Raw genomic sequence first — 13,171 nt, 5'->3', positions numbered from 1 at the left:
TAACGTTTAATAGAGCCGTCAGAGTGATGTTTGATGCGAAAGATCCACTTACATGGAATCGCCTTCTTACCAGGTGGAAGAGGAGTGATTACCCATGTTTGATTATCCTCAAGAGCTTGAATTTCAAGCTTCATGGCATTTTGCCATAGTGGGTCCTTCATCGCTTCTTTGAATGATCGCGGTTCTGTGTTGCTACTAACAGTCGCTAAGAAATTTTGATACTACAATGAGAAAACATTATTAGTAACATTGTTTTCAATAGGATAGAGAATACCTAGAGAACAATTGGAGAGAGCGTTGATAGAAGTGGGTGTAGTAGCTGTGCGGCAATGATAATTTTTTAAATGTGCTGGTGGGCGATGGGACCTGCTGGATCGACGAGGTTCTGCAAAAGCTTGTGGTAGAGAAATAGTGGTGCTCCCCCTTTCCTCAGGCTCTCGTGATGGGGATGGAACATCTGAGGAATGTGGTTCTGTTTCATACGATTCATATATGATTGTAGGTGGTGCAGTGGCTTGTGTAGAAAGTGTTTTAATTGAATTTGGTGCAAATGGAAAGGTGTCCTCAACAGAGGATACATCGCGTGACACAAAAATCTATCTAGTACTTAAATTGAATACCTTCCATCCTTTTTTAATTAAAGGGTAGCCCACAAAAACACATTTTTGCGATCGAGCAGCAAACTTATCAATTGGTTTAGGGAGTACTGTAGCATAGCATAAGCATCCAAGGACCCTAATATTATCATACTTGGGTGGCTTGTTGTGAAGTATTTTATATGGAGTTTTTCCTTTGAGCAGCTGTGTAGGATCACATGAGCAGTCGTGAGAATGTATTCACCCCATAAAGTAACAGAAAGTTGTTTGTCAAATCGCAATGCACGTGCTATGTTGAGAATATGGCGATGGTGGCGTTCAACTCTACCATTTTGTTGTGGTGTGTATACACATGACAATTGTTGTAGGATGCCGCAATTTTCAAAGAAACGTTGTAGGGAAGAAGTGAGGAATTCACCGCCATTATCAGTTTGAACTCGTTTAATCATGATATTAAATTGTGTGTGTACCATTGTAATGAACTTTATTATAGCTGAGCATGCTTCACGTTTATCACGCAGAAGATAAACCCATATATGTCTGCTGAAATCATATAATATAGTAAGAAAATAATGTGCGCCAGTGGAGGAGGCATGTTTATATGGTCTCCATAAATCAAAATGAATTAAATCAAAAGGTCATAAACTTTGTTTATTATTTATTGGAAACGAACAACGTATTTGTTTAGATCTATGGCACACATCACAATCTATTATTTTATTAGAACTGGAAACAAATGGTAGAAAAGCTAGACATAGCTAAGAAGGATGGCCCAACCGCCGATGCCATAAGCTTAAAGAAGAATTACACTGAACAGCCATTGCCGATGTGGGTTGACTCAGCACATACACCCCTTCATGCTTAACACCCTGTCTAATTGTCCTCCTCGTATACTGGTCCTGTAGAAAAGAAGTGAAATTAGTAAACATGGCAACACAGTTGTTTCGACATAGCAATTGAGAAACGGAAATCAAGTTGCATGTAAGCGACGAGACGTAGAGAACATTAGTGATTAATAATGTGGAGGTTAGTTTAACATCCCCACACTTGACTGCAAAAATATGAGCCCCATTTGGTAAGCCTACCGAGCAAGGAGGAATGGTGCGAATATTAGACAAGAAGGAAATGCTTCCTGTTATATGTTGAGATGCACCGCTGTCGAGTAGCCAATAATGGTTAGAGGACACCATACCTGATAATTTTTCGGTGGAAGCTTTGGAGGAAACAACAATGGACATCAACTGTTGAAGCATTTCAGGAGTGAAATCATTGATCGTCAAAGGTTTGGATGAGCCTCATTCGTTAGAGAGAACACTGATTTGAGTTGCATGAGCAGAAATTACAGGTAGACGTCCTGAATTGGACTGTCCTCGTCATGAGACATTATAGTTTGGGCATCCACAATGGGTGCAGGAGATCTGCGGTTTAGATGAAGTGGTGGATGGCTTGGTCATAGCGCAACTGAGAGCATTAATAGGCATTTCAGAATGTTGAATCATTATATTATGTGACTCCTCTTGAATGACCATGGCAAAAACCCGATTAACAGTGGGAAGTGGGGTGGTATTGACAATCTGAGTGATAATATTGCTATAGACAGTGTGGTTGAGACCCATTAGGAATTGATAGAGCTGATCATTTTCTTGTTCGGTATCAACAGATTTTTTGAATGCACAATTATCACATGTGGTGCAAGCATTAGATGTGCGACTGGATTCTAATGCATCCCATATGGATCGAAGCTTGGTGTAGTAATCAGTAACAGATGAGCTATTTTGCTTCATAGTTGCAAGGGAAGCTTTTAGATGGAAAATTCGAGGAATTTTATCTACAGCAAAATGATCCTTGAGATCATCCCAAAGCGCTCTGGCCATCTCAAAGCATTTGATGTATGGCTGCAATTGAGGGTCAATAGTATTATGGATCCAACTATTAATCATGGAATTACATAAAGGCCATGCATATGATTCGTCAGAGGTTTCATCAGTGGGTGCAATGATCGTGTCGAGAACAAAACTAAGTTTGTTCTTAGCTTTCAATGCATTACGCATTAATTTTGCCCAATTTTCATAGTTGGATTGCTCACTTAACAAAACAGTAGTGAGAAGAACACCAGGGTGATCAGAGGGATGAAGATAAAATGATGATTTTGGATAAGAGATTTTGAGAGGCTGGTTTGCGGAAGTCATGATAGAAAAAAAAAAAGAAAAAAAAAAGGGCAAACTGACGCAGGAACGTCAAGCTCTTGATACCATAAAGGAAGTTGTTGTGAAACAAGCAGCTTAAAGTATTATTCATTTTCTGGCCATTATATAGACCAATAAGTTTAACAATATAGCCTAAGATATAGGAAACAATATACAGGGAATTGTGGGACAAAATAACAAACTAATCCTATTTTATCTTATCTTATTTTAATAGCGATCTTGGTTGTGATATTGTACTTGCTTTCATTTGTGTTCGTGTTCTGTTTTTGCTCTTTCTTGTTTTCTTATTCTTGTTCTCTTTGTCTTGGTCTTGTTTTCTTGATCTTGGTCTCGTTTCTTGCTCTTCCTTCCTTTCTTATTCTTATTCTTGATCTTGTTTTCTTGTTCTTGCTCTTGATGTTGATCTTGATCTCGTTTCTTGCTCTTACATGTTTTTCTTGTTCTTATTCATGGACTTTCTTGTTTCTCCTCATCTTGGTCTTGTTCTTGTTTTCTTGGTCTCAGTTTCTTGCTTCTTGATCTTGTTTTCTTGTTTTTGCTCTTGGTGTTGATATCGTTTCTTGCTCTTCCATGTTTTTCTTGTTCTTATTCATAAACTTGTATTCTTGATCTTGGTCATATTCTTGCTTTCACTTGTGTTCAAGTTCTCTTTTGTATCTTGAGCTTGTTTTTTTTTCTTCTTACTCTTAGCCTTGATCTTGTTCTCGTTTTTGCTCTTGATCTTTTGATATCGTTCTCCCTTTCGTTTTCTTGTTCTTGCTCTTTCTTGTTTCCTTATTCTTTTTCATGCTCTTGGTCTTGCTTTTATTCTTAGACTTGTGTTCTTGATCTTGGTCTTGTTCTTGTTTCATTCATGTTCATGCTTTTTAATCTTTCTTTTTCTTAATCTTGTTCTCGTTTCTTGTTCTTTGTGTTCATGTTCTTATTCTTTGTCTTGTTTTCTTGTTCTCACTCTTGGCGTTGATCTTAATTTTGGTCTCGTTTTTTGCTCTTCCTTGTGTTTCTTATCTTGATCTTGTTTTCTTATTTTTGCTTTCATTTGTGTTCATGTTATTCTTGATCTTGTTCCTGATATCGTCGTTTCTTGTTCTTGTTCTTAGTTTAGTTTGTGTTCATTTTAAAGTGTGTTCAACAACGCACAATGAAAAAAATTAATAAATAATAAAAATTATAAATATTATTAATGCTTTAAATTATGTAATGTCTTATAATTTTTAATAAAAAATTATCATATATAATTATTTTATTGTATATCTTTCCATATATTTTAAAAGAATTGGTTAATGTTACTTTACTCTTTTTTTTATTTGTCAATTTTTGTTTAGTTTTTTTTGTTATTTTATAAATTTAATAAACAACTAATATTTTTATAATTTTTTCATTAATAATTATTTGATAAAGAGTGATAAATAGATAAATATTGATTACTATAAATGAGGAAAAGACCGATGGATTTTAAAGTAGGAATAAGATTATCAAGAGGATAAGTAGGAAAATATAACAGAGCTCTTTTGAATTTCTTTCATTTTAAACAAATTATATATCTTTTTTTAAAATTCTTACCAATTTAATTATGGTTTTTTAATTTGAGTATAAAAGAAATAAATTTATATATCCGTTATTTGATCCCGTGCTTTTACTCTCATGCAAGAATTTACAAACAAAATTTTCACTAATAGATAAATTTATATATCCGTTTTAGTCATTTGACTTGTTTTTAAATTAATTGAGTGTGATTTGAGTTTTCATAGTTAAATGTGATTTTGAATTTCGTTCACTAAATAGGGATATGATTTGATAAAATAGGCTTATTCGATGAGTTAGTCTAATTTTTTTTTTTAAAATTAGATATTAAAATTGGAGGTCTGTTTGGATTTTTTTGACGGTGCTGTTTTGGCTTAAATTTATGCGAATTTAAGAAGTTAATAACTTTGTATATATTATTTATTGATTTAATAGAAAATCTATTTATTTCTTAGCGTGTTATCTTATATTAGCAAATTATTCACTGTTTTAAAATTTATAATTGTAATTTTATAATTTTTTCAAGACTTTTGATGTCAATTTTTATAGCGGAACATGTGACAATTTAGATATTATAATTTATATTAATTATTGTTATTATTGATTTAGTGTTTTGTAGTATTGTGAATTATTTTATATTATTGTCTAATGCGTTTGTCTTTTTTTTTTTTTTGTTAAAAATGAAATAGGATATAAAATTATGAAGGACATAATTTTTATTATTATTGTGGAAAACTTAAAAAATGGGTTTAACTGTAAGAAATAAAGACCTAACTTTATAATTTTGTAATTTATAAAATAAAAAACAAGGGAATGAGGAAACTTCTCCACCGGACACAAATATAGGACTAAAAACTCAAAATACAAAAATGAATTTTAATACAAGAGTTGCAATCAAATGAATAAATATAAAAAAAATGTTTATTCATTATAATTCCCTTTTACATTAGGAAAGGAAAAAGGTTGTTTTGCTGTTATATAGAATTGCCTTGTGGTTTTTGAAATTAGAAGCAGCCCAGCCACAAACTCAAAACACCCACGTGCTGGTTATCGGTGCATTCCTCTTCGCCACGTGTTCTATTCACCACAAAAGCAGAAACTAAGGTTATTGGCCTCGAAAAAGAAATCTTTAAGAGCAGTGAACGATGATCATGAACCTCGGCGTCGTGATCTGAACTACAAAGCATCACTGCGAAGACAAGGGTTTGAACTACTCTTCATACTCTCTGTAAGTGCTGACATCTGTCAAATTGCTATACTGCATACTGAATTTTCTTATGTTATTATGCTTACAATTTAGTATTAACAAAGCACAGCCATTAGGTGTTCACCAAATCATGACTGGTCTTGAAGTTAGCATTTGGTTCGGTTTTGTGCTCATTTTTCCGCTCATTGAAGTGATTCATGAGAGAAGATAATTTCCCTTTTGTTTGTTTGTGGTGTTGTTCTAAATCCATTAGCCCCATTAAGAAATATTTTTTGTGTGTGTTGTTTTGTGTTTATAGCATGTGCCTTGAGAAACTTGGTTTGAATCATAAATTTTGGTTGGAGTTCTTTAGTCTGAAGAAAATATTGGATGGAAGCACACTGCAGAAAGTGTGCAACATCCTTTTGCTATGTGGGCCTGTTTTTCTGCTTTCTCATACTGTAAAATGTTTTGGTGGGTAGTTTTCCTGAATTGGAGTTTTAATTTCTGTTGAGATGCTTGTGATGTATTGTTATCCCTACACCTTTGAAGCCAAATCCTGTCCCGTTTGAATCGTTCCTAACTTTTGGTTTACGATATGAATATCAAAATCTGACCAATTAACTTATTTTGAAACACCTTATTCAGAATGTATTTAATATTTTTCTTCAAGGTCAGTCATCCTGACATTTTGGTCTTGTGGTGTTATTATGTTGATTCAACGTATCTGTTTGAATAGATTCTAATGTTCTGCTTTCTTTTGGTCGTTGACAGGGGAAAAACAACCTCTTCATGATGGAAATAAGTATTACAAGGTAAGCTTACATGAGATATAATAGTGAATTAACCTTAAAGGTATGAAGCATTACCATTGTCCTTCCCTCAACTCCAGAAAATGAAAATATGGATTTTTTTAATGGGGCTCATAATACTTGGTTTTAGCTATCTCTCAGTAATTACTAAGGAATATAACTGTTTCGATTTATAGTTGTAACCTTTACTTTTAGTGATGTTGTTTACATTGTCGTACCTTATTGTTGGGTTTGAGACTGAGAGATCATGTTTCTTCTGTATTTTGTGTAGGTGTCATCTTGAAACACAAGGTCCTTTTTTTTCAAATATTTCAAGAATAGGATGGGAAAGCGCTAAGAAACTTCCATATAATGTACCTGCCCAGAGTTCAAGATGGAACTTTCACAGATTGGCCTCTTCCTGCCAAGCTTTTACTTCAGTGTATCCAAGAGGGCCTTTTATTTGTAGAGCAAATTCAATGCCAATTAGTTTAGAGGGATCTGTGTCATTACAATCTGGAGATAATTATAGTGAGGATGAGGATTCATCGGTAGACTCAGAAGAGGAGGCTTTGGCACAATCACTTACCAGTGAACAGGTATTTTTTATATTCACTTCATATTTGTCTTTTATGAAATCCACAACTGCCATTTGATTACAGACATGTTCTTAACTTCTCAAGCACCTGGAAATGTAAATATGTCTTAATTGTTTATTTGATTGCCCTAACCATGTTATTTTTCTCTTTCTTTAGAGCAAATGGAGTCTTGCCTTTGTTGTAAAATTAATTTTAGTGTGCCTCTTAAAGCATTGATATACCTTGTGATTTCATGATGTTAAAACCACTTAACACTTATCTCTTTCTTTCTCTACTTTTTTCTGAGTTTTCTGCAAGAATAAACCTAGAAGTGGTTTATATGATAGTTAGAGCGAGACCTAGGATTCAATTCCTACCTTGTTGAGAATTTTATTTATCTGTCTGTCTATCTATTTTCTTTTTCCTTGGCTTTAAGAAAAGATGTTTATTGTACAGTATGAGGATGACCTATGAAATAGAGAATTGTAGTGCCTTTATCATGCTCATGTCAGAAGAGTCTAATTAATAAACAGGCTTAGGATATGTTTGATTCCTGTTTTAAAAACAGTTTTCTGTTTTTAAAAATAAATTATAGTACAAATTTGTACTAAAATTTATTTTTTAAAAACAAAAAACTGTTTTAAAAACAGAAATCAAACATACTCTTAGAATCAATTCCTTCCTTTACTGTTGTGGTGTTATTTCCTTTATCCAGTTTTACTTTTCTTGGCTTTGGAGTTTGGGGTGTTTGTTAACTGATGAGAGGTTAGCCTGTATTTATTTGGAACACAACCTCATATCACAGTATTCTTAGAGAACAAAAATCGATACACCAGTGTTGAAATAATAGGGATTAAGGTGTAGAGGAAGAAAAAGAAGATAGATGAGACTGAATATATTGAGATTTGTATTGATTTGATATTTGATATGATGCAACGTGATGATAAAACATAATGAACATTTGTTTATATTAATATTATGTCGTAATCCTAACTAAAATATGGAAACTAATCCTACAATATAATCTTAGATACCCTAAAATATTCAAAGATATAATATTGACATTGTGAGATATTTTTCATATATTAACATACTCCTATGATGGGAATTCAGAACAATAAATGGACTTGGGACAAATGTAAGGATAAAATAAAGCTAGTAAAAAGAAACTATTTCAAGTTTTGAAGTGTATTTCCAAATGGATTATTATTCTTTAAATGGGTCTCTCACATTGTGGTTTGTTAGATTATTACTTTCTAAAGGAAGAAAAATGAGCTTGAACCAGTTGTAAGGTTACTCCATTTTTTAAATGGGTCTCTCCAATTTCTGTGTTTCTGCTTTCTGATTTACTGAAGGCTTACACTTACACCAGTTGTAAGGAGGTTACTCCATTTTGTCCAGTTGAATATAGTTTCATTTCCAGTTCCTATCAGATACTAATTGGGAAGAGGGCTCCATGAATCCATGAATCATGTAACAAAGGCAAGCTTGTACACAATCAACATCCTGTTAAGTTATGATGTTCTAAGATTGAATTTGATATGGTGAACTTGTGTGTTTGGTTGCTGAGAATATCTCACATTTGAACAAATGATTGCTATGTTTATGGCCAGGTTGATCACACTTGTTGAAGATACCGTTTTTCTTGTGTATGCAGCTTGGATTAATACATCATACTTAGATCTTCTGTTTCAAATTTTATTAAACAGATAATGGGACTGCTAGCTGACACACACAGAGAAAAACTCACCAAGAAACTTAGTGAAGCCAACATGCAAAATCGATTCCTCAAAAGACAGGTGTCTATATTGAAATGTTTGACATTATCATTAAATTGGAATCTGGGTGTTTTGTTTCTGTACAATAACCATGGTTCCTGTTTTGACTGTTTAAAATAATAATTCTAAACAGTTAGCGAGTTGTATCACAATCTTATATACAAAATGAGTGAATATTGTTTGAGCCAAACTATAGATAGATCCAGATTGGATGCCCATTATGGTTGTGCTTGACTCGATCTCGATTGGATGCCGAATGTGGTATCTAGATACCGGTTGTCCTAGACCAATAGAAAATATTGATAGATCTATGGATAGAAGATGTGTTGGATGTCAATACTATCCCTATTCGATGAGTTTAGTCAATCAATCTGATATAGCAGCATCTTGTTGAGTATATAATGTCAATAAAACAAGATAATTATTGCTGGTAAAAGAAATGGATCAACTGGAAAGCATGATATACGTGGATGGCATGGCATTTGGAATATTTGCTTAAATGGAGGGAAACGTGAATTTGATTGGTCTTTGCATTTTTCATAATTATAATAGTCCATTTACATTAGGGGTTAGTGCTGAAATCACACAACATTTTCATCCATAAAACCTATCATCATTGACTGATATATTGATTGCCATAATATGGATGAATGAATATTGATGGGGTGTTTTAACAATAGACTTTGATGTCTGATATTCTTCTTTTTCTTCCTCTTCAGCATCAGGTAATCAACTGTAATTGTAGTATGTTGTGTTTGGAGTGGCTTGATCCTTCTAATTTTCAGCCTTTTTCTATTTTGTTTTCTTTATTTTGGGATCAGGGCCTTGGTGCAGGGTGGACGTGGGTTTTATTATTGAATTCATGCTGATTTCTCTATATATTATGAACCATTGGGAGTGGGGATATTTTATAGTAATTTTAGATGCTGTAGTCAGAAGATAGACTGGAAGATGTATAAATGGCATAGGCCCTGCACTGAGATCCTATACTGGCCTCTTTCTCTCTACAGTTGCATGTAAAGGAGGACGCATTGGTAAAATTTAAAAGTGAACTTGCTGACATGGAGCTTGAAATTCAGGTTAAAATTTATTGCCACCTTCTCACTTTTTATGCTATTTTTATACTGCCAACATTTCTGTGTTTCATTTTGCTGACTAACAGTTTTCATACTTTATAATTGAATGAGTATATCTTTCATGACTATGCTTGTATCTTAATACAGTTTTATTCTTTTGGGAATTGAATCATGAAATTATAGGACTGGTAGTGGTTTATCTCTTCCAATCCCCTTATGCACAGAATCAGCACCTCGTGTATTTCTCCATTCAGTGTGCTTGTTGTAGTGCTATAGCCTTTTGTCGTAAGAAGTCAAGAATTTCAAGTCATTGCATTTGAAAACACAAATCATGTTATCACAGGATACAGTTTTTAGCATTTCAATTGCTCAAAAGTTTGTGTACAAGTTATTAATCTTATTAGTTAAACACAGTTTGTGGGTAAAAATGAAATGGGAGAAGAATATTAATCTAAAATTTTGTTAAAGCTTTTATGATATTGAACTAATTAATTCAAACATAATGTCAAATTTGGTATCTGAGGATATACAGCTACTGATTGTTAGATATGTAATTATTTCAACAATTAAATTGATTTGATGGGACTTTTAAAAGCTATATTATACTAATAAGATAACAATAAGTAAAAGAATGTCATTTAACAGAGATATAGTTTAAGTCTCTACCCAATCATTTTTTGAGCTCTGTAAACATGCATTGTTGTTACTTTTAATAGGCAAGACACTAGTTTACTTAACTGGAATTCGTTTGTTGAATAATAAAATTGTTCAAACTTCAATTGAGAATCATAGAGCTAAGATACTGTTTACCTTGGACTCAGGCTTTGGTCAGACTAGCAGAAGAAGTAGCTCAATCTGGTATTCCAGAAGGTTCACGGAAGATCAATGGAAAGTACATTCACTCTCACCTTGTTGCTAGATTAGAAGGTATAATGTTATTTGTCCTGATCAATTTTAATCCACATGATTAGGGCCATCCCTGTATGGTTCAAGTGTACTTATGGACAAAACTATGTATTGGTTTTAATGTGGAATAAACTAATAAAACTTCACAGCGATGTTATTCTTACCAATGATTCCTCTTGGATCTTTATTTGTGCAAATGCTTTGTTTTTGCCTCTATAGCGGTGAATGAACAATTGAAGGAACAAATAAAGGATGTTGATGTGGCACAATCGAAGGAGGTTTCTGTTTTTTGGTTTGGCATGGCTGAGGTAAACATATTCAAGATTAAACTTCCAAATATTCAATGAGAATTTGGTTTGACAATTTGAATCATGGAACTGTGTTTTTCTTACATCAATGACTCTGTATATAGTGCTCTCAAAATTTCAATATATAGCTCTTTATAGCTAATGTTATGAAGATAATTGAATCAGCTGATGCAACTAACTAGGAAAGTTCTATATTTCCTATTTCTTCTCCCTCCTTGCTATTCCCACAAAAAGTTCTATTATATGAAGAGATGCCAAAAAATTTATGTCTATTGTCTATATTTCAAAATGAATTTTGATTTCTCTAGCAAAATGTACATCATTAAGCATATTTACATCCTTGCTGGCATAAACTGATTCAAATGAGTATGACCTAGTTTGGATAAATTTTTAGATAAGTCTTTATAAGATAAGAAAATTAACATGAAAAATGAATAAATTTTTTCTCATAAGTTAAAAGAAACTTATCTTTTCAATTTTTAGAGTTAAATGAGAAAACTCCTAAAAAAATAGAGAAACATAAGTTAATCTTAACTTATGAAAGAAGTTTGATTCACTTTACTACTTAATTTTTTACTTTTATAATTACTATTTGATAAGTTTATCCAAATTGGGCCTATATTAATATTTACAAATTTGTTCTCCAGCACCAAACATTTGCTTTAAATGTTTAGGATATAACATTTGTTCATGAATGCAGCATTATGCAATAGGGTGGTTTCATAAATTTTAAGTGTATGCTAATGCCTAAAATGCTTGTGTGAACTTTATTTTCCATCAGAGCGTGCAAGTTATGGGCAATTTTGATGGCTGGAGCCAAGGGGAGCACCTTTCTCCTGAGTATACAGGTTCTTATGCAAGGTTCTCAACAACATTGATGCTTAGGCCTGGAAGGTACCATTTTTATCTACTCCCTGAAATATTTTGAACTGACTTATAACCTTGAGTCCTTTTCTAATCCAAAAACAAAAATTATTATGTAGGTATGAAATCAAATTCTTAGTAGATGGTGAATGGCAGCTGTCAACAGAGTTCCCTATTGTTGGTGAAGGGTTAACGAAAAATAATTTGTTAGTTGTTGAGTAATGATCTGTATTTTCAATCCTAGCAACACTGTAACAGATACATTAGCAGAACTTGGGTGTTATTTTCTCGAAGTTATGTAAATTTTCTTTGGTTGGTATATATACCCATAAATACTTTTTGGGTGTTGGAGTATGTTACTAGAACTCATTTACATATGAACATTTTTTGGCCTGTAATTTTATTTTGGTTGTGAACTAAGGCTATACCCCAGTTAATAGCTGATAGGCAAATCACAAATGTAGATATTATCTTTTTTAATGAAATTTTTTTCATAAATACAATTAAGAATTAGACTTGATTATTTATCAATTGATGTTGGACCTTGTTGGGTATTCAGAATTTCATTTCAAATACATGCTTGGAAAAGATTGACTATGCTAAAAAAAAAATATTTTTTAAAGTCACATTTATGAAGTTGATAAAAACTGGGTTTAGGAGCATTTTTAAAAGAACTTGTATATGTATATCAATAGTCAGTTGTTGTCAGTGCAATGTCAAACACAAAGGGGGGTAATTTTGTGGAAGAGAAATGTAGGAATACTATTATGCAGTTTGATTTGACGGATATGTATAAACTATTACACGCTTTTCTATATTATTAATGTGACAATATCGTATTAGAGTTAACATAGTGGGTGGGATAGCTATGCACGCAAACCTTTTTTAAAATTTTTTAGCCAACATTGGAGATTTTTTCTTTTGAGCCGTAAATCCTATTATATTGAGTTTTATCTCTTTTGACAATTTTTTTCCTACACAATATTTAGTTAAGAATTAAATTTTTATTAGTGTGCCTAAAATGACAAAATTATGTATAAATTGCGTTGAGTTTTATTGGTATTGGTCATGCATACAAACAATTTTTTAAAACTAAGCATGTAGTGTTTTAAAGAGCTTACAAAAATAATCTATAAATTTTTAAAATATTTAATAATTTTTTAAATATAATTTATCAGAATCATTCTTTAACTTATTTTAAGAAATTTTATGATCATATTTATAAAATAATTTTTATATTAAAATTTTATTACATAAATATATAATTAAATATATTTTTGTTCTTCTTGAATAAAAAATAATTAAGATTACAAATAATGTCACCTACTAAATTACAAATTGAACGGTGGTCAGTTGT

At 32.4% G+C, this 13,171-nt stretch overlaps 1 protein-coding gene across 1 annotated transcript; it reads left to right on the top strand.

Annotated features, from left to right (window-relative positions):
• The first annotated feature begins 5,339 nt into the window (after positions 1-5,339).
• Positions 5,340-12,315, top strand: LOC113849099 (protein PTST, chloroplastic). The gene is made up of 9 exons (XM_027478719.1): positions 5,340-5,555; positions 6,288-6,328; positions 6,597-6,903; positions 8,592-8,681; positions 9,671-9,739; positions 10,558-10,663; positions 10,862-10,950; positions 11,732-11,844; positions 11,934-12,315. Exons 2-9 carry the CDS (start codon positions 6,306-6,308, stop codon positions 12,034-12,036), a joined length of 900 nt encoding a protein of 299 aa, XP_027334520.1. The 5' UTR covers positions 5,340-5,555; positions 6,288-6,305; the 3' UTR covers positions 12,037-12,315.
• Positions 12,316-13,171: the final 856 nt, after the last annotated feature.

This window comes from Abrus precatorius, unplaced genomic scaffold (assembly GCF_003935025.1).
Source record: "Abrus precatorius isolate BTA unplaced genomic scaffold, Abrus_2018 Scaffold9, whole genome shotgun sequence".
Classification (NCBI taxonomy): Eukaryota; Viridiplantae; Streptophyta; class Magnoliopsida; order Fabales; family Fabaceae; genus Abrus; species Abrus precatorius.
The sequence above is the reverse complement of the archived record's forward strand: the minus strand, read 5'-3'. Positions and strand labels throughout refer to the sequence as shown.